At 42.0% G+C, this 22446-nt stretch overlaps 1 protein-coding gene across 2 annotated transcripts in view; it reads left to right on the top strand.

Moving 5' to 3' along the window:
• The window catches only part of TPK1 (thiamin pyrophosphokinase 1), a 667330-nt gene that overhangs the window by 17095 nt on the left and 627789 nt on the right, over window positions 1-22446 (top strand). For both annotated transcript variants that reach the window (XM_089687337.1, XM_089687330.1), the window contains exon 2: window positions 1912-1974. In XM_089687337.1, coding sequence (XP_089543463.1) covers window positions 1932-1974 — 43 coding nt within the window. In that variant the 5' untranslated portion in view covers window positions 1912-1931. The remainder of the gene's footprint in view (window positions 1-1911; window positions 1975-22446) is intronic.

The raw sequence follows: 22446 nt of genomic DNA, 5'->3' as shown, positions 1-22446 counted from the left end.
CCTGTCAACACTATCCGTGATTGCAGGAAAATAATTTGCTCCACCTTTGGCCAGCCTTATGCTATATTCAGACAAACGATTTAGGCCAGTGTGAATTGTAGCAGCAGGAATCAGGCCATCGGCCCATTCACTATATTGACAGGCAGACAGCTTCTGCAGCTATTTGCAGTTCTTTGCACAGCCAGAGATTACCTGCAGTGGTGGTCACTTTTGGATGCATTTTGTTTACATCCAGCAGCGATCACAGCAGGTAATCACCGGTTGTGCAGACAACAGTGAATACCTGTGACTGCTGGTGACTTGCCATTATGGTGAACGGAGCCAGAAGGCCGTACGTTGCCCTTCAGAGCCACAGTAGAAATAAGAAAATTCCTGCCACTACAATTCTCACTGGCCTTGTCAGGGACCATCGCGACGCATGGGTCTGCACATGCGTAGGGGTCTGTCAAGACATGCAGGCAGCAGGGCACTAGGACCCAGGTGCACCCATCGTCTATGACAGTGCTGGGCAGGCACTAGGACCTAGGCTGCGCCTGTCAGGTGCAGGGCGGGCTACTTAAACCAGCCCTGCACAGACACTTGTTGCCGAATGGTCTTTCTGCGATTCCTGTTATCTGATACCTGTGTTGTGAGTACTATTGATCCGGATTGTCTGACCTTGCTGCCTTCTCCTATCCTGACCCCCTGGCTTGCCTGACTTCGCTCCTGGATGTCCCCCTTTAGATCTGATCTCCTGTTATTGACCTGGCGTGTGACCCGACCATTCTTTGCCTACTGTTTTGTACCGCACCGACCCCCCGGCTACCGACTCGGCTTGTTTGACTTAGCTTTCGCTCCTCCATCCATCCATCCCTCTAGGACCCCCTGGTCCCCTCACATCTGACTCTCACCCTGCGGGATCCCCTGGCGGACTCCTCTACCACTGGTGGGTATATCCAGTAGTCGTGACCTGGTCTTGGAGCACTCCAAGTCCATCCCCACCATCAGCGGCTCTGGTGAACAAGTGCTCTGGAACTTAGACTCCGTGCTCTGGGGAAGCCCGACCAGTGGGTTGCTAGAGGTGCTGTCAGGTGGTCCCTTACAGGCCTTAATCATTGGTGTGAATATAGCTAAGGGGAAATAAGTCACTGGAGAGGCACCGTTAACAAGCCGCAAGACCTGGCCAGCCTTCCATGTCTTCCTAGTGGCACACCACCAAGATGATCACTCTATTGGGAAGTAGAAGAGTATGGAGGCACGCAAGCTCTTACTACCGAGAAGAGTGCAAATTTGCATATGAGATTTCTGCAGCAGTTTGGGTTGGAGTACCTTAAGGTACAGCATATTTGATTACTGCAGACTTTTTACAAGCTTTCAGAAGTGGAAGGTGTATTCCAGTACAGCAAGATAACTGTACAAAATGATTGACAAGAATAGCTTTAATCGCATGGGAGTATTCTTATGATTGAATAGTATAAAATATGAAATAAATGATGAAAAGGGATTGAAGACAGAGATTACTATGTATTTAGATGAGTGTGAACTATGTAATGCACTATAGCTGTAGCTATGTTATTGCTGTAGGCACAGGATGTGATCCTTCTGAAGGTGATCGCAGTTCTCTGCTGGACATTCATCGTTTGGTGGCAAGAGTTCATTTACAACTCTAGATAGAACAGATATGTAGTTTCAAATTCCATTTTCACAGAGTTGAGTGTGTGAAAAATAGCACTGCTAAGCAGATTGAATAGCTGCAACCAGAATGTCAGAAAGTTATCGTAGAGTAAAGCTTCAGTATAAGATTCCTATTATTATTCCCCACATTCTGGACAAGCTATAATTGAGTGACTTAACCTCATTAAAGCTATACTGTAAAAATAAAATTTTAAATTTTTTTAATTACAACACATTTATACATATATCTATCGCCAGGTGAACTTATTAACCTAAGAATGGAAAGAGAGTTTACCCCTCTCAAGTGTCTCCAACCATCAGGTAAGAATTTATTTCTGCTAAGCCAATGTGTATAGTAGAACTATAGCAATCTGTTGCATTTGATTTTCCAGTTTCCAGTTCTATTGTTTTTGAGAGCTTATTGTTTTACGTTTGTTAACTCAGACTATCTGTGTTTTTCCAGTGCTGTGTAATTATGACTGATGTAATTAGTCTCTGCATATTAGGTACACTGCTTTCCCATTTGAAAGGGACCAATAGGCATAAGTTGCAAGCTGTTTTATATAAAAGGTATTTTAATAGCATTTAAGTGTAAATAAAGCTTCAGGAGAATTTTGGAATACATTTTATTTCAAATCGGTGCAGTGGGGAGTGACTCCTGGACTTTCTGTTCAGTAGCTTCATCGATTCCAGTGTTATTAGTTGCAGTAGAAGGTACTGAAGCATGCCCAGCTGAAACACCCAAAACTCACAGTTGGGTGGGATCTATGGCAGGATTTATTTGCTGTGGTATTTGAGATATATAAGAAGCCAGGAGCCCACTAGGCTGCTCCAATAACTAGGATATCGAGTTTTCTGTTGAATATTCTACATTTTTATTTTGTTTAAATAGGGAGCAGTGTTTTAGAGGTTTCTTATTTTTTAGTCCTGATTCAAGCTGAAAACTCCAGACATAAAAGATATAACTATGGCCTACCTTTAAAAAATATGCACTGTCACATCTGCAATTAAGACTTGCTTACATGTTCCACCCTGTTTTCCGCCCCTCTGAAAAGTGATTAGAGGCATTTGACAGAAAGCTCAGGGTTGATATGTTGCCTTCTCACTGCCTGTTTTAACTATTGAAAGCCTTCATCACTACGGCACAATCGCATGACCTGAACGAGTCACATTTGGCAACAGTACAGTGAACAGGACCATTGCATAAAATGACCTGCACTGCAACCGTAGCAATGTATGCTAACGTGGCTGTTGGGGGGCAGTAAAACCATAACTCATCTCCTGTTTTTAGTGTCCTTCACCCATCCATGTAAGCGAGGTCTTACTATTTTCACCTAATCACTCTACAAAAACTGCAAATACCTGTTGATCCTGACACTAAAGTTCACTTCTTTGAGCATGCTATGATGGGGTGACAATTCTGTTACACCGCTCATGAATTAAGAGCAGTATTTTCACCCCCATTTAGGCTATGCCTGCATGCACTACAGTGAGGTGAGAAGTTATTAAAGGGGGTGTAGCTATCAGCATTGTCATTGCTGGTTCACAAACCTATAGTTTGTCAATCAGCTCCTGGCCACACATAGTCCAACCCACTGCTTTCTGGATTATCAGCACTGTCCGAAAAGGAGAAAGTGTAAGGCATAAATGAATGAAATATTGGCTCACACAGTGCTTAGACAGGGAGAGGGGGAAGCAGAACAAGGAGCCAGTTAGTTGTGCTGCATTGCTCTTGTGATAGCAAGGGACATTCTGATAGAGAGTTCAGAGTGGCAGAGACATGAGCTCATTGGAGTTCTGTCTATAAGCCTGATTTGTCTTGTGCACCAACAAACACTCTCGTGCTCTTCGTGCCATTAAACCCTTATATGGATGCAGCAGGACCCACAGGTGTTTTCATGTAGCTTTATCTTTCTTTCAAGGAAGGGGTCTCCAAACTTTCTAAACAAAGGGCTGGTTTACTGTCCTTCAGACTTTAGGAGGGCTGGAGTGGCCAGTGGGAGTAAAAAATGTCCCAGCATCAGTAGGAGTAAATAAAATGACATAGTGCTTGTAGTCAGTGGAAGGAGGAATAGTGTCCAGTCATTGGTATTAGTGCCCCATCATTGGTGTCAGTGGGATGAATAGTACCCCATCAGTGGTGACAGTGGGAGGAATAGTGCTCCATCATTGGTGTCAGGGAGAGGAATAGTGCTCCATCATTGGTGTCGGGGAGGAAAAGTGCTCCATCATTGGTGCCAGGGGGAGGAATAGTGCCCCATCATTGGTGTCAGGGGGAGGAATAGTGCCCCCTCTTTGGTGTCAGGGGGAGGAATAGTGCCCCATCATTCGTGTCAGTGGGATGAATAGTGCCCCATCATTGGTATCAGAGGAAGGAATAGTGCCCCATCCTTGGAATTAGTTGGAGGAATAGTACCGCATCCTTGATATTAGTTGGGGAAATAGTACCTAATTGTTTATATCAACGGGAGGAATTATTCCCATCATTGGTGTCAGTGGAAGGAAAAATGCTCCATAGTTGGTACCAGTGGAAGAAATGGTGCCTCCTTGTTGGTATCATTGGGAGGAATAGTACTCTGAGGGCCAGATAGAGGCAAGCAAAGGGCTGCATTCGGACCACGGGCCGCAGTTTGGAGACCACTGTTCTAAGGAGTCTCAGTAGTCCAGGTACCCAGGAAGCTTTGCTGTGCAAATACTGCAGATGCATGGAAGGTCAAGTTTGCACGCTGCCTCCATATTGCAAATTTTTTTTTTTATTACTCCTATATTCTGTGACTAGAGCAGTACAGTGTTACCATAGTGACACTGTTCTACTCTGGGGAGGTGATCAGCATTTTTTTTTATACACACTATGAGAATCACTGTTTTAAACAATATTTTTTATGTATGGCATCCATTCATCCAGTGTGTACTATTGTGAAGCTGTGACTGGCCACAGCCATCACATGGTATACACAGTAAATGGCTATGAATGAAAGCCATTTGTTGCGTACAACTGTCATGTGATCTCCTGTGATTGACAGCAGCCTGGTACAATGCTTTGTCATCCGTTGTATCAGGTGGACACAGTGGGTGACAGATTGCACCACAGCATGGCCCTTGGGGTGTGTATAAGGCCCGATCCTGGGATGATGTCATATGACATCCACCAAGGATGGCCGCACTCCCACTCGGCCGGCATTCTGTTATAGGCCGGGCTGGGAGTGGTTGAAGTACAGCTGTACTTTGGCTAGAAACTAAGGACAATCACAGCGGCCTTTTACCACATGATCAGCTGTGTCCAATGACACAGCAGATCACCGGTAAATGCAGTTGCCGGTTATCGGCTGCACTTTCTTCACGCTGTCACAGCATGAGGAAAGTACTGCCGATAACTGGCAATTGTCAGAGGATGGATCGGCACTGATGATCAGTGCCCTGATGATCAGTGCCCAGCAGTACCGCCTAGCAGTGCCACCCACCTGTGCCCATCATTGCCCAGCAGTGCCACCGACCTGTGCCCATTAGTGCCTAGTAGTACCCCCATCAGTGCCCAGCAGTGCCGCCAGTCAGTGCCACCCAGCATTGCCCATCAGTGTTGCCTATCAGTGCCCATCAGTGCAGCCTATCAGTGCCCATCAGTGCAGCCTCATCAACGAACATCAGTGAAGGAAAAAAATTACCTGTTTGCAAAATTGCATAATAGAAACAGAGACTTTTTTTTTTGCTCTTTTTTTCGTTTATAGCGCAAAAAATAAAACGCGATTAAATACCACCAAAAGAAATCTCTATTTGTGTGAAAAAACTTAAAAACCGAGAAAAATATTTCATATGGGTACAGTGTTGCGTGACCGCGTAATTGTCATTCAAAGTATGAAAGCGCTGAAAGGTGAAAATTGGCCTGAACAGGAAGGGGGTATAAGTGCCCGGTAGGCAAGTGGTTAACGCTTCTAAATTTTTTAAAATTAAAATAACAAATGTGTTATACTTACCTGCTCTATGCCAAGGTTTTGCACAGAGCAGCCCCGATCCTTCTCTTCTGGGGTCCATTGCAGGTGCTCTTGGCTCCTCCTCTTCTCTATGTGCCACAATAGAAAGCTGGTTCGTATGGTGGCACAGATGTGGGCTCGCTATGGACCCCTGCTGTCTGTGTCTAGACACTGGGGCTGCACTCACCCCTGCTCCCTCGTCATAGCGGTGTGAGCCTATTGCTCCCACTGCTATCAATCTGCCCAATGAGGAGGGCCAGAGCGGAGAGAGCCACTGCTCTCTGCCACATCGCTGAATTGAGATCATGCTCAGGTTAGTATAAGGGGGGTTGGGGGGAGATCCTCTGCAACAGAAGGCTTAAAGAGCAATTTCAGGCAATTTTGTTATTTTTCCTATTCAGTGTGGCTGTGCCCACACTGCATGGTTTAAATAATTATTTATGCCTTGGGGCTTGGAAAGCGAAGATACACTATATTGCCAAAAGTATTGGGACACCCCTCCAAATCATTGGTTTCAATTGTTCCAATCACCAACATGGCCTCAGGTATATAAAATCAAGCATCTAGGCATGCAGACTGCTTCTACAAACATTTGTGAAAGAATGGGTCGCTCTCAGGAACTCAAGCATGGTATCGTGATAGGTTGCCACCTGTGCAATAAGTCCATCCGTGACATTTCCTCGCTACTAAATATTCCACAGTGAACTGTTAGTGGTATTATAACAAAGTGGAAGCAACTGGGAACAACAGCAACTCAGCCATGAAGTGGTAGGCCACATAAAACAACAGAGTGGGGTCAGCGTATGCTGAAGCCCACAGTGCGCATAAGTCACCAACTTTCTTCAAAGTCAATAGCTAAAGACTTCCAAACCTCCTGTGCCCTTCAGAATAGCACAACAAAAGTGCATAGAGAGCTTCATGGAATGAGTTTCCATGGCCGAGCAGCTGCATCCAAGTCTTACATCACCAACTGCAGTGCAAAGCGTTGGATGCAGTGATGTAAAGCACACCACCACTGGACTCTAGAGCAGTGGAGACGTGTTCTCTGGAGTGACCAATCACACTTCTCTCTCTGGCAATCTGATGGACGTGTCTGGGTTTGGCGGTTGCCAGGAGAATGGTACTTGCCTGAGTGCATTGTGCCAAGTGTAGAGTTTGGTGGAGTGGGGCTTATGGTGTGGGGTTGTTTTTCAGGGGTTGGGCTTGGCCCCTTAGTTCGACTGAAGGGAGCTCTTAAGATGTCAGCATACCAAGACATTCTGGACAATTTCACACTCCCAACTTTGTGGGAACAGTTTGGGGATGGCCCCTTCCTGTTCCAACATGACTGTGCACCAGTGCACAAAGCAAGGTCCATAAAGACATGGATGAGCAAGTTTGGGGTGGAGGAACTTGACTGGCCTGCACAGAGTCCTGACCTCAACCCGATAGAACACCTTTGGGATGAATTAAAGTGGAGACTGCAAGCCAGGCCTTCTTGTCCGACATCAGTGCCTGACCTCACAAATGTGCTTCTGGAAGAATGGTCATGTCTTCCCATAGACACACTCCTAAACCTTGTGTACAGCCTTCCCAGAAGAGTTGAAGCTGTTATAGCTGCAAAGGGCGGGCCAACTCAATATTGAACCCTACGGACTAAGACTGGGATGCCATTAAAGTTCATGTGTGTGTAACGGCAGGCGTCCTAATACTTTCGGCAGTATAGTGTATATCCTTTGTGACTAGTCCTGTAGTTCATCTTTAAAGGGCAAATAAGAGGTTTTTCATGATGTACACTTGCTGTGACAGATGACTGCTAACCCCCATCTTCAGCTTTACCCTGTCTCTAATCTGTACATATTTTATTAATCATCAAATTAGTCAGAGAGAGCTCCTTGTGTTTAATCCCTCTCATTTACTGCAATAGAAAGTATTAATGTCTCAGTTTAGGCAATGTTTATATTGTTTTTAAGTCTCCAAAAAAGTTTTTTCTTTGTTAGCTTTCAGCAGACATTCAAAGATGCCTGCAGATACCTTTTAGCCGCTTGTTAAACTGTTATCCAGTTCCTCCAGGCTCCCTGAAGCCAGTACATAATCCCCAATGCACACTAATAATGCAAGAGTGAGCTGTGAAAAAGAAAAGTTTAATGTGACTATGTATTCAGTCTCTCTTCTGTGGTTCTTTTGTATTCAGGGTACTGTAGGGTTGTTAAAGATTTTTTACACTCAAATAAATATCTTTGTGTTGTTTTGCTTCTAGCAGGATGAATTGCTTACAAGTTTCTTGTATATCTCATGGACACCAGTTGTGAGATATTCCCACCAGAATTCCCAGTTCCATCCAGCTGAGCACCCATTATATAGCTGAATGATGGTTTTATGTTCCGACAGTGGATTCTCAGTCAGGTAGGATAAACAGATAAATGGTTAGTCATGCCGCAAGAGATTGACACCTTCATTATGGTTAGTGGGAGATGAAATCTGTGGGGAAATTTCACCACTGGAGTCTCTGAGAGATAAGGGAACAGCAGGTGATTCAACACTCCTGAATTTATTAGAATTTAGTACTGGTTGGCAACTGATGCAGACTGCCCCAAAGATAACCGGTAACAGATTTCCTTAACAGTTAATCTATGTGTTGCTTTTTTGTCTAAACTAATAAACTAAAAATTGTTATGTTATACTTCCTGCCAGTTGCCTAGTTGTCCCTTGCTTAAAGTGAGTGTAAACCTTTTTTTTCTTTTTATACAACTTCAGCTTTGGTAGGTTTTACCCCTTCATGATCAGACCATTTTTTGCTATTTAGTACTGCAATAATTTAACTGGTAATTGCACAGTCATGCAATGTTGTACCCAAATGAAATTTATATCATTTTTTTCACGCAAATAGAGCTTTCTTTTGGTGGTGTTTGATCACCACTGGGTTTTTTTTATTTGTTATTATATAAATGAAAAAAGACTAAAAATATTGAAAATAAAAAAACAATATTTTTTACTTTCTGCTATAAAACCTATAAAATGCACAGTCATACAATGTTGTAACCAAATGAAATTTATATCATTTTTTTCACACAAATAGAGCTTTCTTTTGGTGGTGTTTGATCACCACTGTTTTTTTTATTTGTTATAAATGAAAAAAGACTAAAAATATTGAAAAGAAAAAAAACAATATTTTTTACTTTCTGCTATGAAACATATAAAATAAAATAAAATAAAAAAAATCTAATTTAGGCCAAAATGCATTCTGCTACATGTGTTTGGTAAAAACAAGATGCCTGTAAGTGTATTTTAATTGGTTTGTGTGAAAGTTATAGCATCTACAAACTATGGTATAGATACTGGAATTTTTTTCTAATATACTAGTAATGGTGGTCATCAGCGACTGTGTGGGACTGTGATAGTGTGGTGGGCAGTCTGACACTAACTGATGCTGGGTGGGAACTGATTGAATGACACTGACATCTTCAGTGACACTAATACAGTGATCAGTGATAATATACACTATCACTGTACTGATGACACTGGCTGGCAAGGGGGGCAATCAATGGGTTAACTGTGTGCATAACAATGTTTACTGTGTGCTGTTTTCACTAAGCAATGTGCCGGTTTTTACTCTCTGCTGGCGGGGAGAAAAAAAAACAGCACATCGCCGCTGTCTAGTTTACCAACACAGGTCTCTCTTCTGTCATTTGCTCAGCCAATCAGCGGGTCCCAGCCATAAATCATTGGCCAGGACATGCTGATTGGAATATGCTAAAGCGAATGGCAGCACTGCTGGGCCAGCAGGCACGCATCTTGTAACTGAAAGAACCAGATTAGGTACTTTTATGTGATCTGGCGCAGTGGGGTTCCTCTTCTGCAGTATACAGTATATGTGGTAAATGGTCACCAAGTACCTAAAATAACATACATGATATACTTACCTGCTCTGTGCAATAGAATTGCGCAGAGCAGCCTTGAACCTCCTCTTCTTGGGTCCCCCGCCGGCGTCCTGGCTCCTCCTCTTCTCAGTCTGCCACAATAGGTGCCACCTTCCTATGGTGGCACACCTGCGGGCTTGATCCCGAGCTGCACTGCCTGCGTCTATTGGCATAGACAGTGTGGCTCGGTTCCATACAAGACACACAGTACAGCTCACTTCACGCACAAGAAAACACACCATGTTTTCCATTGGGAGGGGGTTGCCATTAAGGATTATTGGAACCCCTGTGTGTCTGTCAAAGAGGAGCATGTTTTGGCTGGGGGTGTAGGAGCATTTACATCTGCTCACACACCGGCATAGGTGTGTACCAAGCCTGATGGCCCATTAACACCAGAATGCTATGTACAAAAGGTGTGTTCAGTGCGCATTTCAGTCACCGCACGTGAACGTGCCCTTGCGAAAAGGCATGTGAGTGCCAATTAATTGTTAATGGCACCTCAACCGCATCTTGCGATGTGTTTGTGGCCACCAAACTGCATGGTGCTGCAGTACCATGTGGTTTAGTGCGGTGCTCCCACTACTTTGTGCTCATTCCAGTGCATTTTGCAGTCCATTCAAATGAATGGGGTGGCAAAACTGGAACCCGAGGGACCACATGGGTACTTTTAATTCGAATATCTTCTAACTAGCATGCAGCATTCAAGCTATTACAAATGTGATAGCGCCTCATAAGTAACACTACGATGTGACAGGGCTTCCTGCATTTATTCATCAATTATAAAAAAAAATTGTATACTGTATATAGCAATGATGAATAATAAGCAAAATTAACAAATATTCATTTGTATTGGGAAACTGAACTGTTATTAAATTTTGACAAATTACTGAAAGTTTTAACCAAACATAATTTGTCCTCTAAAAAGAAAAACAAAGTGACTCTTATTTCATTGTAACATGATTTGAAAAAAGTGGGTGGTGAACCTTTTATAAAGTAATATTTGATTGTCTCTTGAGTTTCTGATACAGAATGAATATGAAATAGTCACTTCTGGGAAAAAGTCACCCTTGGCAACTTCCTTCAGGGGGAGTTAACTGGACTCATAGCCTGTATTCTCTAAAGTCAGCATTTTCTTCCGAGATGAGATGTGACTCTCCCAATCACATTCAGGCAGATAATTCATCCGTTCAATCTTAAAAGCGGGTCAAAGTAATTTTACATTCGTCAAAGAAAAGTACAGAATTTGCCAAGCTGGACAAGACGAGATAGCTATTTATGTGCGAAAGTCCTCTTTCTTGTAGAAGCACATGCATTAAATATTGATTTCCCATGTGGTAACTTGCATGATTTGTTCTTGTAGAAGCATTTTGCCTTTGGGAAGTTGTCATGCCTACCAAGGCAGGCAATCAAAGACATGACTTTTCGGAATATCGTCTGTCTTAATTCATGCACAAGAGCCCCTTGTTTTTTTAATCTGCTGCAAATAATAGGCATTCCCTTGAAATGAAGAAAATGAAAAGATGTTCTTAAAAACCTTTTTTTTTCTACAAGCCCAATATACCTTTAGAAACATTAGGAAAACTTAATTGCTTTCATTTAACAAATAAAGCATAATCCGGTTGAAGTATACTCATTATTTTTCTACTTTGCAGGAGAGAGAATGCCTTATGGAAAATTCGTTTTTTTTTTTTATGTGCAAAAGTAATGTGATTGTTATTAATGCAAGTTATTTTATGTCTGAAATATCCAATAGGTTATTTTTCTAAGTACAGGGAGATATAATATAGCTGAAATTACTGGAGGATTATAGGTTTATTATCCTTTGGTTCAAGCACTTGGCAAAGAAAGTATGAATCCTTATAAATATTGTAGGTTGTGACCTCTACAGGTTGCTTCATGGTAACTAAGTAAAAGGAATGTATTATCAGTTAAAGTCAGTTTTAAGTAATTTGATTCTGCCTAGCTATTTTTAAGAGTCATTTCTTACATAATTTAAAGTGAAAAAGGGATTTAAAAAAAATAACATGGTTTGCGCAATGGTTTTGCACAGAGCAGCCCTGATCCTTCTCTTCTCGGGTCTCCCGCCAGAGCTCTTGGCTCCTCCCCCTTCTGAATGTCCCCATAGCAAACCGTTAGCTATGGGGTCAGTCGTGCGGACTTGATCTCGATTTGCACTGCGTGTGTCTATTGGCGCACACGCAATGCAGCTTGGTCCTGTCCCCTCTCTCTTCTCACAAGCTATGATTGACAACAGCAAGAGCCTATGGTTCCACTGCTGCCTCCATGTCCAGTGGGGAGAGAGAGCAGAGAGAGATACACTTCTCTCTGGCACAGAGCTGGTTCAAGTTCAGGCTTAGGTAAGTATTTTAGGGGGATTGGGGGGACACAGAAGGTTTTTATTTACCCTAATGCAGAGAATTGTAAACACTCACCTTGTAAAACATTCAGTTTTAAATAGAATTGAAAGGCAAAATGTGTGTATAGATATAAATACATAATACAGCACACCGATCTTCCCAGGGAAAGGCTGTGCATGGAAAGGAGGAGGGGGGGTGTCAGCACAAGTAAGATCATTGGAGGAGAACATGCTGTGTACCCAGCAAAGCTAGATAACTAAACATGATGTGCTCTCAGGCCTGGTGTGGTCAGTTTTTAAAGTGTTACTAAAGGCCGATTGTTAAACAATTAAAATAACAAAAATGTTATATTCACCTGCACTGTGTAGTGACCCTGATATTCCTCTTCTCAGGTCCCCGCCGGCGATCCTGTCTCTTTCTAAAAAAGACTGATGTGCGCTAATGAGGCTGCAGTGATGGGCACTGATAAGTAGCACTGATGGGCATCACTTGTGGGCATTGACAGGCATAAATGATGGGCACTGAAAGGCAGCACTCATATATGGCACTGATAGGCGACACTGATGGGCACTGGTCGGCGGCACTGATTGGAACCTATAGGCGGCACTGACAGTGCCCTGATGATCAGTATAGATGTCCCCTCTGAGAAATGCCGATTACCAGCTCTCCTCACAAGCTGTCAGCGGGAGGAGAGGACTGCTGATAACCAGCATTTCCTATTTACATGTGATCAGCTGTGATTGGACACAGCTGATCACATGACAGAGCTGATGTCATTGGCTCTTTACAGGGATCGGCGATACACTGTCCCAGGGACACAGTGCACCACCGATTGCCATGCATTTACGCACCAATTTACCTCATGCAGCATTCTGCGCTGTGCTCTTGCAGTCATTTTTACAGGACGACCACACCTAGGGAGAGTAGCAACAGTGCTAACCTTTCTCCATTTGTAGAAAGTCTGTCTTACCGTGGACACATGAACATCAAGGCTTTTGGAGACACTTTTGTAACCCTTTCCAGCTTCATGCAAGTCAACAATTCTTGATCGTAGGTCTTCTGAGAGCTCTTTTCTGCGAGGCATGGTTCACATCAGACAGTGCTTCTTGAAACCAGTAAACCCAAAACAGGTGTGTGTTTTTTAAGGGCAAGACAGCTGTCAGCAACACATCCAATATCATCACACTGATTGGAGTCAAGGTTGGCTCACTCCTGGCTCCAATTAGCTCTGGGAGAAGTCATTAAGCTAGGGCCTCAGATACTTTTTCCTCCCTGCACTGTGAATGTTTACATGTTATGTGCAATTAAACCATGGCAACATCTAATGTTTGTGTAGTATTATGTTCAGTAGACTGTGTTCTTCTATTGTTGTGACTTAGATGACGTTCAGAGCACATTTTATGCCCAATTCATGCAAAACTCCACGTAATCCCAAGGGGTTCACATACTTTTTCTTGCAACTGTAGGCTTCCTAGCTGTACACCCCTTTCTTGTCTATCTCACTCTCCCTCTCCTTCTCCCACATCCTCATCCTTCCTATCCCCCCTTCTTCCCTCTTACCCCTTCTCTTCCCCTCTGGGTGACTGGAACAAGGGATTATAGCTACTACCCTGGTTGTACTGCTTTGGGTAGAAATATGCTGTTTGTTACTGTGTTATCTGCAATTGACTGGTTGATGTGTGCACTCACTGTCTCACAATTCTCTTTTTGAAGATCATGCTACTTTTTGTATTGTTAATGTGATTCACATGTACATTGGTATAATGTTTCAATAAACATTCCTTCTGTAAAAAAAAACAAAAAAAAAAAAAACCTGCCCAAGGTTGTCATGTGGCTAAATTGCTGTCTTGGCTGTACTCCTTGTTTGTACAACCAGAGCATTGTTAGGTAGGATCATTGTATGACTGAGTTCCTATTTTATGTATGTAATATCCTGATAGATGATTATGGGTGGATACGGAGTAGAAATTTGGGTGTTTCCCTTCCTTTGCTTTTGTATAATATTGGAGCTTACCTAGGGCTGATGATTTCATCCCCTCCATCATAAGGGCTGACAACACTGTGTGGGATTTCAATGCAGCAAAAAAAGCATTGCCATCCTACTGTGTGAAATTAGGAGCTGAGATTTACCTAGATCAACAGATATTCTTCAGTTCTCTCATTGTTTTCTTAGAAACATAACCTAGGGAAATGTGTATGTATTGGAGAGCTGTGCTAAATATTTTTTTTGTTCGATTTTACACTCACACACACCCAAATGGTTCAATGCACAAATTTTGCAATATTAATGGCATTCTGTTGCGGGGGTGCATCTGATAAAGAGGGAAAGCACCTTTAAAATATTATGCTATACCCTTTATGGGGATTAATACTAACGGAAGCATGATCCTCTCAATTGTAAGTAGCCTGGCTGCTGGTCTTGTTAACATTGGATGTGCCGAATGGTTTTGGAGACTGGCATCCTTGCTATTGTCGATGGAAAGTGATCTTCCTCAAGTCCCAGTTTGTAGCAATTGTACCAGATGGCATCTATGAATACATATTGATAATCTGCTCCATCAGCTGTTTCATGTGCTTCTTTCTATCCCCAAAATATGCAGCCTAAGAAGGCTAAATAAAACTGTTACTGACTTTAAGATTGTGACTTTTTATAAATCTTCAACTGACCTCTCACCTCCATCTCTAAGGCTCTTTTCATAAGGGCAGTCTGCCTACTTTATCAGTTCAGTCATGTTTTTTTCCAAAGGAAAAACAGATTCAGTTTTTCATCCATTTATACATCAGTTTTTCACATCCTCTAGCTGGAGTCCTTAACTACTTCCAGACCAGGCACTTTTACCCCCTTCCTGACCAGGGCAATTTTCAGCTTTCAGCGCTATCACACTTTGAATGACAATTGCGCGGTCATGCAACACTGTACCCAAATGAATTTTTTACCATTTTTTTGAGACAGATAAAGCTTTATTTTGGTGGTATTTATTCACCACTGGGATTTTTATTTTTTTTTTGCTATGTAAATCAAAAAGTCCAAATATTTTGAAAAAAAGTGGGTTTTTTTATAAAATTTTGCAAATAAATAATATTTCATCATAAATCTTGGCCAAAATTTACTCCGTTTATCTTTTTAGTAAAAAAAAAAATCCAAATTAGTTTATAACCAAAAATTATAATTTTTAAACTTTTTTTTTTACATTTTTATTTTATTTTTTTATATTATTATTATTATTTTTTTTTTACATACTGTCAGGTGACACTGTACTACTTGTGGGGGGTGATGAAGATTTTTTTTTTTTCTACACTGATTGCTTTTACACCCATATTGGATGTAAAAGCAATCATTTCTCTTTCTCATTGTCTGCATTCTTGCAGTCATTGAGAAGTACTGAGTGAGCTGTGATTGGTCACAGCTTGTCACATGGTGCCAATCAGTGATCACATGATTGGGACCTCATACAGAGGTCCCGTCCAACGATCGGTGTTTCACTGTGTCCGGAGGACACAGCGCGCACCGGATCGTGGTGCTGCGCGCTCCCAGGAAGCGCGCACAAGCAGGGTGCAGGGAGGCCATTTATAAACGGCCACCCGACCCTGCACTGCCACCGTCCGGCCGTTTATATACAACGGCCGGTCGGGAAGTGGTTAAAGCGGAACTATACTCCCCTCCAATCCCACAATGCATTGTCCCAGAGCTCCCCACCTGGCCGCTAACATCTTCGGGCGGTCGGTTGCCAGGTCCTGAATGCTGGCTGCTGTCATTGGCCGGGCGGGGATGACGTCAAATTCGGCATTGCCTGTGCAGCTCACTGTACAGGGCAGGACAGGCAGGTAGGTAGCTTTAATGCAGAAGAGACAAAGAATGCATTAAAAATCCTGCCTGTCTGCCCATTTCTAACTTTTTACCTAAAATTCCACTTTAACTACTTGAGTCTAATTTTTTCAATTTCTTTCATATTTTGTTTACATGAGTAAAAAATTATTTAAGGCCTGAAGATTATTTAAACCCCCAAAGAAGACACCCTAGAGAATAAAATAGAAGTAGTTCCAATTTTTTTATGTCAAATTATATTAGCGCATCAGTTATGAAACGCAAATCTAAAAAAATAAATAAAATAAAGTTAATTTTAGTGCACACAAACACAATAATTTACCCACATTTTTTGTCAAATGTAAAAAATGAAGTAGAGTAAATAGATAAGCAACAAGTCCATCATTAAAATTGAATGTACCCGTGAAACTGTGAAAAAACTTCAGTACCCTATGTTTTTTTATAGGTGATGCTTTAAGAGCCCCTACAGGTCACCAGTTTAGTGTTACCCATGAGCTCTAGCCCTACAATTATTGATCTCACTCGGGCGTGCATGTTGATATGTAACATGTGTAGCACAATCAACGTTTTTTATGTTTTTAACATATGATTTTATTGCTATCACAAACCAATAGCTCCCTATGTGATAGCATATAGGTGACAGGTTCTCTTTGTGGCAAGGGGTGGGTAGTATGTGCAAGGAGAGGGGCAGGAGAGGAGCAGTGTTTACAGTGAGGGGGCATTATGTACAGTCTCCGTTACTTGCCCGCTCTAGCTGTCTTTGCTGGCTCTGAATGTAATTGCCGGCTCCTTTGTTTTGTTTGCTATACTGCCAAAGAAAGAGCTGTCATTCGACCCTGCTGCTAAAATAAACAAAGGGGCCTGGTCACCCATTGACATCACCCGTAGACTCCGGCCTATTTTCTACTTCAGCAGCGGACTGAATGACAGCTCGTTGTGCTGTTTTCATTGCCCCTGTTAGCTGCTTTCTGTTTTTTTTATTAATATATTTTCTTTACATTTTGCTGACAGCAGAGATGAGTCACTGGTTGTGAGTGCAAAAACAGACAGTTTGTCCGTTTACATCCATTTAGGTGCCGCTTTTTAAACAAACCAAAAATAGAGCAATGATCCGTTACACAAAAACGGATCTTAATGGATGTGAATGTAAATGGATGAACAGATGGAAACACCTTACTAACCGTTCCATATCTGCCACCCCTCTCTGCCAAGCCCTCCACTGGCTTCCAATTGCCCAACAAAAAAAATTCAAAACATTAACATTAACTTATAAAGCCATTTATAACTCTGCCCCAAATTACATCACCAATTTTGTCTCCAAATATCCAAACCGTACTCTCGCAAGACCTCCTACTCTCTAGATCCCTTGTCTCCTCCTCCCATGCTCATCTCCAGGACTTCTCCAGAGCCTCCACCATCCTCTGGAACTCTCTACCCCAATTTATCAGACTGTCACCTACTCTGCTCACTTTTAGGCAATCTCTGAAAACCCATTTCTTCAGGGAAGCCTATCCTGCCCTCAGCTAATAATGGAATCTTCTATACCTCTAACCAGTCCATCCCCCACAGTTATTACCTTTTGTACCACTAGCCACTCCCTCTTAGATTGTAAGCTCCAAGGAGCAGGGCCCTCCTATCCCTCTTGTATTGAACTCTATTTTTGTTGTATTGTCTCCCATTATATTGTAAAGCACTGAGCAAATCCTGTATAATAATAATAATCCCTCAACAGATGGATGAAAAACTTACAAACGGCCCGCACATGTGAAAGGGTCCTAACTACTCCCCTATCACTATTGTATACAAAGATTAGTAACACATAATTTCATAAGAGGGTCAGAGATGCCTATCATGTATGGACTTTAATTTTGAAGGCCCGGTTAAACCTGTCCATTTTTGTGTTAAATTCAAAATGGCAGTGGCTTGTCGGGGGGATTTTCTAGTATTTTGTGGAAAAAAAAAATGGAAAAAGTTATGTTTGACCAAGGAATTTTATAAAGTGAAATGTTTGTATTTGCCAGTGGTTTCTGTAAACAAAAAAGTCTTGCTTTAGTTCTTATAGATAAGATATGCCCTGGTTACCTTTATCCAGAGAGAAATTAACTCTACAATAAGACATCCCAGGTGATAGGAACATCAAAGGTTAGGCAGCAGGCATTTTCCTCATGATGGGTCATCACAGACTCCTGGGTCAGGTCCAGAGGTTCCCCTAAGGTCAGCCAGGCACTCCACACAAAAGCTCCTCTTAAGATGGCAGTGTGCTCTCTCTGTGGGAATGATAGCTCCACATAGGAGCCCCAGAAAACAGATGCCAGAGATAGTGTAGTACTTCCCAAAAACTTTTTATTCATATAAAACGCATAACAGGGCAGTGTGCATAATCAGTTTCATATGTGAATAGAAAAAGCAGCAGTACTGACCCCAATAAAAATGGCCGCCGGGCCTCCTCGTGGCCCCGGCGGTGATATGACGTCACGCTCTGCACAGCTCCTCCTTAGGCCTTTCGTGCTACAGGCACATCATCAGAGGGGAGACTGCCTCTGCCTCTGATGATGGCAGTCTCCCCTCTGATGATGTGCCTGTAGCACGAAAGGCCTAAGGAGGAGCTGTGCAGAGCGTGACGTCATATCACCGCCGGAGCCACGAGGAGGCCCGGCGGCCATTTTTATTGGGGTCAGTACTGCTGCTTTTTCTATTCACATATGAAACTGATTATGCACACTGCCCTGTTATGCGTTTTATATGAATAAAAAGTTTTTGGGAAGTACTACACTATCTCTGGCATCTGTTTTCTGGGGCTCCTATGTGGAGCTATCATTCCCACAGAGAGAGCACACTGCCATCTTAAGAGGAGCTTTTGTGTGGAGTGCCTGGCTGACCTTAGGGGAACCTCTGGACCTGACCCAGGAGTCTGTGATGACCCATCATGAGGAAAATGCCTGCTGCCTAACCTTTGATGTTCCTATCACCTGGGATGTCTGATTGTATATGCGCATATCCATGCGTTTTCTGGTGAGTGCGCATTTCTGTTATTTGAAGGAGTAAAAGGCCGTGGAAGTTCGCATTTCTCCAGTGAAACATTGTGGATGCTTTATTGACTCTTTACTACTGTTTTACTTTTTTAAGCACTGCACTTTGACATTTTATGTTTATATTGATATTTTGAAGGCAGTGTGGTTGCCTTTAGTGTTCTAGCTGCTTTATTTATAAGAGCGCTCACTATCTTCTAAGCTGAACTCTACAATAAACCTCTGGATCTGACTCCATGGAACATCAGCTCACATTTACATACCTCCCAACATTCTGAGATGAGAATGAGGGATGCCTATTAGCAATCATATGTAAGCATACTGTAGAACACACACCCTGTCACACCCTCCTTAACCTCCCTAGCGGTCTGATTATTTCCGATTTTTTGTGCTGAAAGCGGTACCATTTTTTGCATGGAAATATGTAGTTTTTTATTGTAGGCTGTAATTTTTAGGAATAACTCACTGAAATCTGTACGAACAAGAGTCTAGTAAACATCCCGGGTAGGATAAAATTTGAAACACGAAATCATAAATTATAATTTAATTAATAATCATAAAAATAATAATATAATAATAATAATAATAAATTTAATTCAATAATATAATCAAACCAAAAACACTGAAATTTGAAATACAGGGGCAAATTCGCACATCGCTGAGCAAAGTCGCAAAATCGTTTTCAGTGTCTGATGACCAATTTCCCCACAAATCATTATCACTCATTTCTGCAAGTGGTTCTGATTTAATATCGCTGTTCTCTAGCTGGTCTAAAACCGCTTTTGACCTAAAGGGACGCTTTTTGGACGCCATGGACTTTTCTAAGTTTCCAGGCAGAAAGAACAGTCAAAATGTAGGTAGGGCACAGGACAAAGCAGTAGGGACAAAATGTATGTGAAATGCATTGAAACAGCAATGTTTTACTATGTAATAATTATTTTTAAAAAAATGACATTTTTGAAAAATTTCAAATTTGCCGCCGGTTCCGGCGCCCGTACGTCCCGATGTCACAGGGACCGGAACACGGAAGCCGGATGTCGGCATCGGCTGGAGGAGATGGCCGGGGACGCTGCAGGGGACACATCGTGGGAGCGAAGGACAAGGTAAGTGCTGCAGGGACTCCCTGAGCAACGCCGCATGGTAAGCCCGAGTGTAGCTCAGGGTTACCGCTCTTGGTACTCAAATTTTACTCCGAGCTACACTCGGGAATACTGCTAAGGAGGTTAAAGGAGAATTATACAAAAAATTGGTTAAACTCATAATTTTTTTGTTTTTGTTGTTTTCTTTTTGTTTACCACTACTATTCCTTTTATATTGGCTTTTGAAATTTACAAATGCAGCAATTTAGAAATTGGATGATTAGCACTGTAAAACACTTTTTGATAGAAAATGCTGCATTGTATATACAACTATATAGATCAGACCAAAACGAGGGAAAGAGGGACTTTTTTTTCAAATTGAGGGACAGTCCCTCGAAATCAGGGACAGTTGGGAACTATGTATTTAGTTTCTGGTGAAGGACCTCCAAAGCCTGCTTTGATATGAAAATGCTGTCTCCTATATTCATCAATTCAGGCTCTCTAATGCCATAGTGTTGGTTAATGTGGTCACTTATCCTAGAGTTAGGCAATAAGTAAGATACAGAAGAAGGTAGGCCAGAGTCAACAGTTTTAGTCATTTGCATTTTCAGAGTGCCCTGATAGTTGGGGCCTCCAAGGTAATAAGGCTTTGTCCAGAAATCTATGTGGCATTTGCATACGTTTAACATTTCCCTATGCTTACTTTAAAATTCTTTTTTTTCCAGTTATGTGCATAATCGATTAGAGTTAGAGTGAGTTTTCCCAGGTCTTCATGTAGTTATCTGCATTTCGAATAATGTTCATATGCCTTTATTATTTGAAGTAACAACAAAGTGTTTAATATTTAAAATGTTCTTCACAGAGTTATTGGGAAATAAACAAGATCATTGATTTGCTGATATGATTTGAATTGGTCTTTAACTCAGCATATGAAGTAATATTGGCTAGTAAATTTGCAGGGTGGGGTTTAAAGAATTCTAAGAATCCGTTGTAAAATAATGCTGTATATATGTATGATAGAGGAGTACTTAAAGCAGAGTTCCACTCACGCTGTCAAAAAATAAAAGTCAGCAGCTACAAAAACTAAAAAACAGCCATTTACCTGTCCCTCGGTCCCATGGTGTGTCCCCTGCAGCCCATTTCAGCGGCCGTCCTGTATTCCAGGAGGCTGGCATCTTCAGTGTGGACACCCAGCTGTGATAGCTTGTGGCTTCACAGCTGGGTACCCACTGCGCATGCGCGAGTAGCACTGCGCTTCATAAATGGTCCTGTAGTCTTCTGGGACCTATCACATGTCCCAAAAGATTACAGGGAGGGAGAGAGGGCACCTTCCTCTTCCGATCGCGTTTGTGATAGGACCGGAAGTGGGAGCTGGTACCTGTCAAATTCAAGTCCGGACACTTTCACCCCCTTCCTGTCCAGGCCAATTTTCAGCTTTCAGCGCTATCACACTTTGAATGACAATTGCGCGGTCATGCAACACTGTACCCATATGAATTTTTTAGCATTGTTTCGAGACAGATAAAGCTTTATTTTGGTGGTATTTATTCACCACTGGGATTTTTATTTTTTTTGCTATATAAGTGAAAAAAATATTTTGAAAAAAAGTGTTTTTCTTATATAATTTTGCAAATAAATAATATTTCATCATACATCTTGGCCAAGATTTATTCAGTTATCTTTTAGTAAAAAAAAAAAACCCCAAGTTTGTTTATAACCAAAAATTACAATTTAAAAAAAAAGTTTTTACATTTTATTTTATTTTTTATATCATTATTTGCTTTTTTTTCTACATACTGTCACCCTAGCAGTACAGTGTCACCATGGTGACATTGTACAACTTGTGGGGGGTGATGAAGATTTTTTTTTTTTTATTCACAGATTGCTTTTACACCCAAAAAAGCTGTAAAAGCAATCATTTCTCCTTCTCTCTGGCTGCATTTTTGCAGCCATTGAGAACTACTGTGTGGGCTGTGATTGGTCACAGCTTGTCACATGGTAAAAGGATGTTGTGAATAGCCTTGTACCATGTGAGCTCTGAACATTCACAGATTTCACACGTAGTAAGCAATGATGTCAGAAGTGACATCTTGCTTACTACTCTTCATGTGATCACTGATTGGCCAATCAGTGATCACATGATCGGGACTTCGCACATAGGTCCCGTACGATGATCGGTGTTCCACTGGGTCCGGAGGAAACAGCGGGCACCGGATCGCGGTACTGCGCGCTCCCAGTCCAAAATGGCGGGTGCCATTTACAAATGGCAACTCGCCCCTGGACTACCACCGTCCGTCCATTTATATACAGCGGCCGGACGGTAAGTGGTTAAAGCTGAACTTCCCCTTTTGGGTGGAGCTCCGCTTTAAAGTGTATCTATAGCCAAAACTTGTTTTTTTTTTTTTTTTTTTAGTTTTGGACAGAGTAGGGAAGGGTTGAAACCCTTGCCAGTTTTTCTCTGTATATTGTTTGGGAAATTTCCCTTTACTTCCTGTCCCAGACAGGAACAGGAGAGTAGAAGAAATTTCCCAAAGTAAGGGGGATTCTTCTCTTAGAGACAGTAGATACAGTGCCTTGAAAAAGTATTCATACCCCTTGAAATTTTCCACATTTTGTCATGTTGCAACCAAAAACT

The sequence above is a fragment of the Staurois parvus genome, unplaced genomic scaffold (genome assembly GCF_062004578.1).
Source record: "Staurois parvus isolate SC_StPar_1 unplaced genomic scaffold, SC_StPar_1.0 ptg000020l, whole genome shotgun sequence".
Lineage (NCBI taxonomy): Eukaryota > Metazoa > Chordata > Amphibia > Anura > Ranidae > Staurois > Staurois parvus.
Note: the sequence above shows the minus strand (reverse complement) of the source record. Positions and strands in the feature narration are given on the sequence as shown.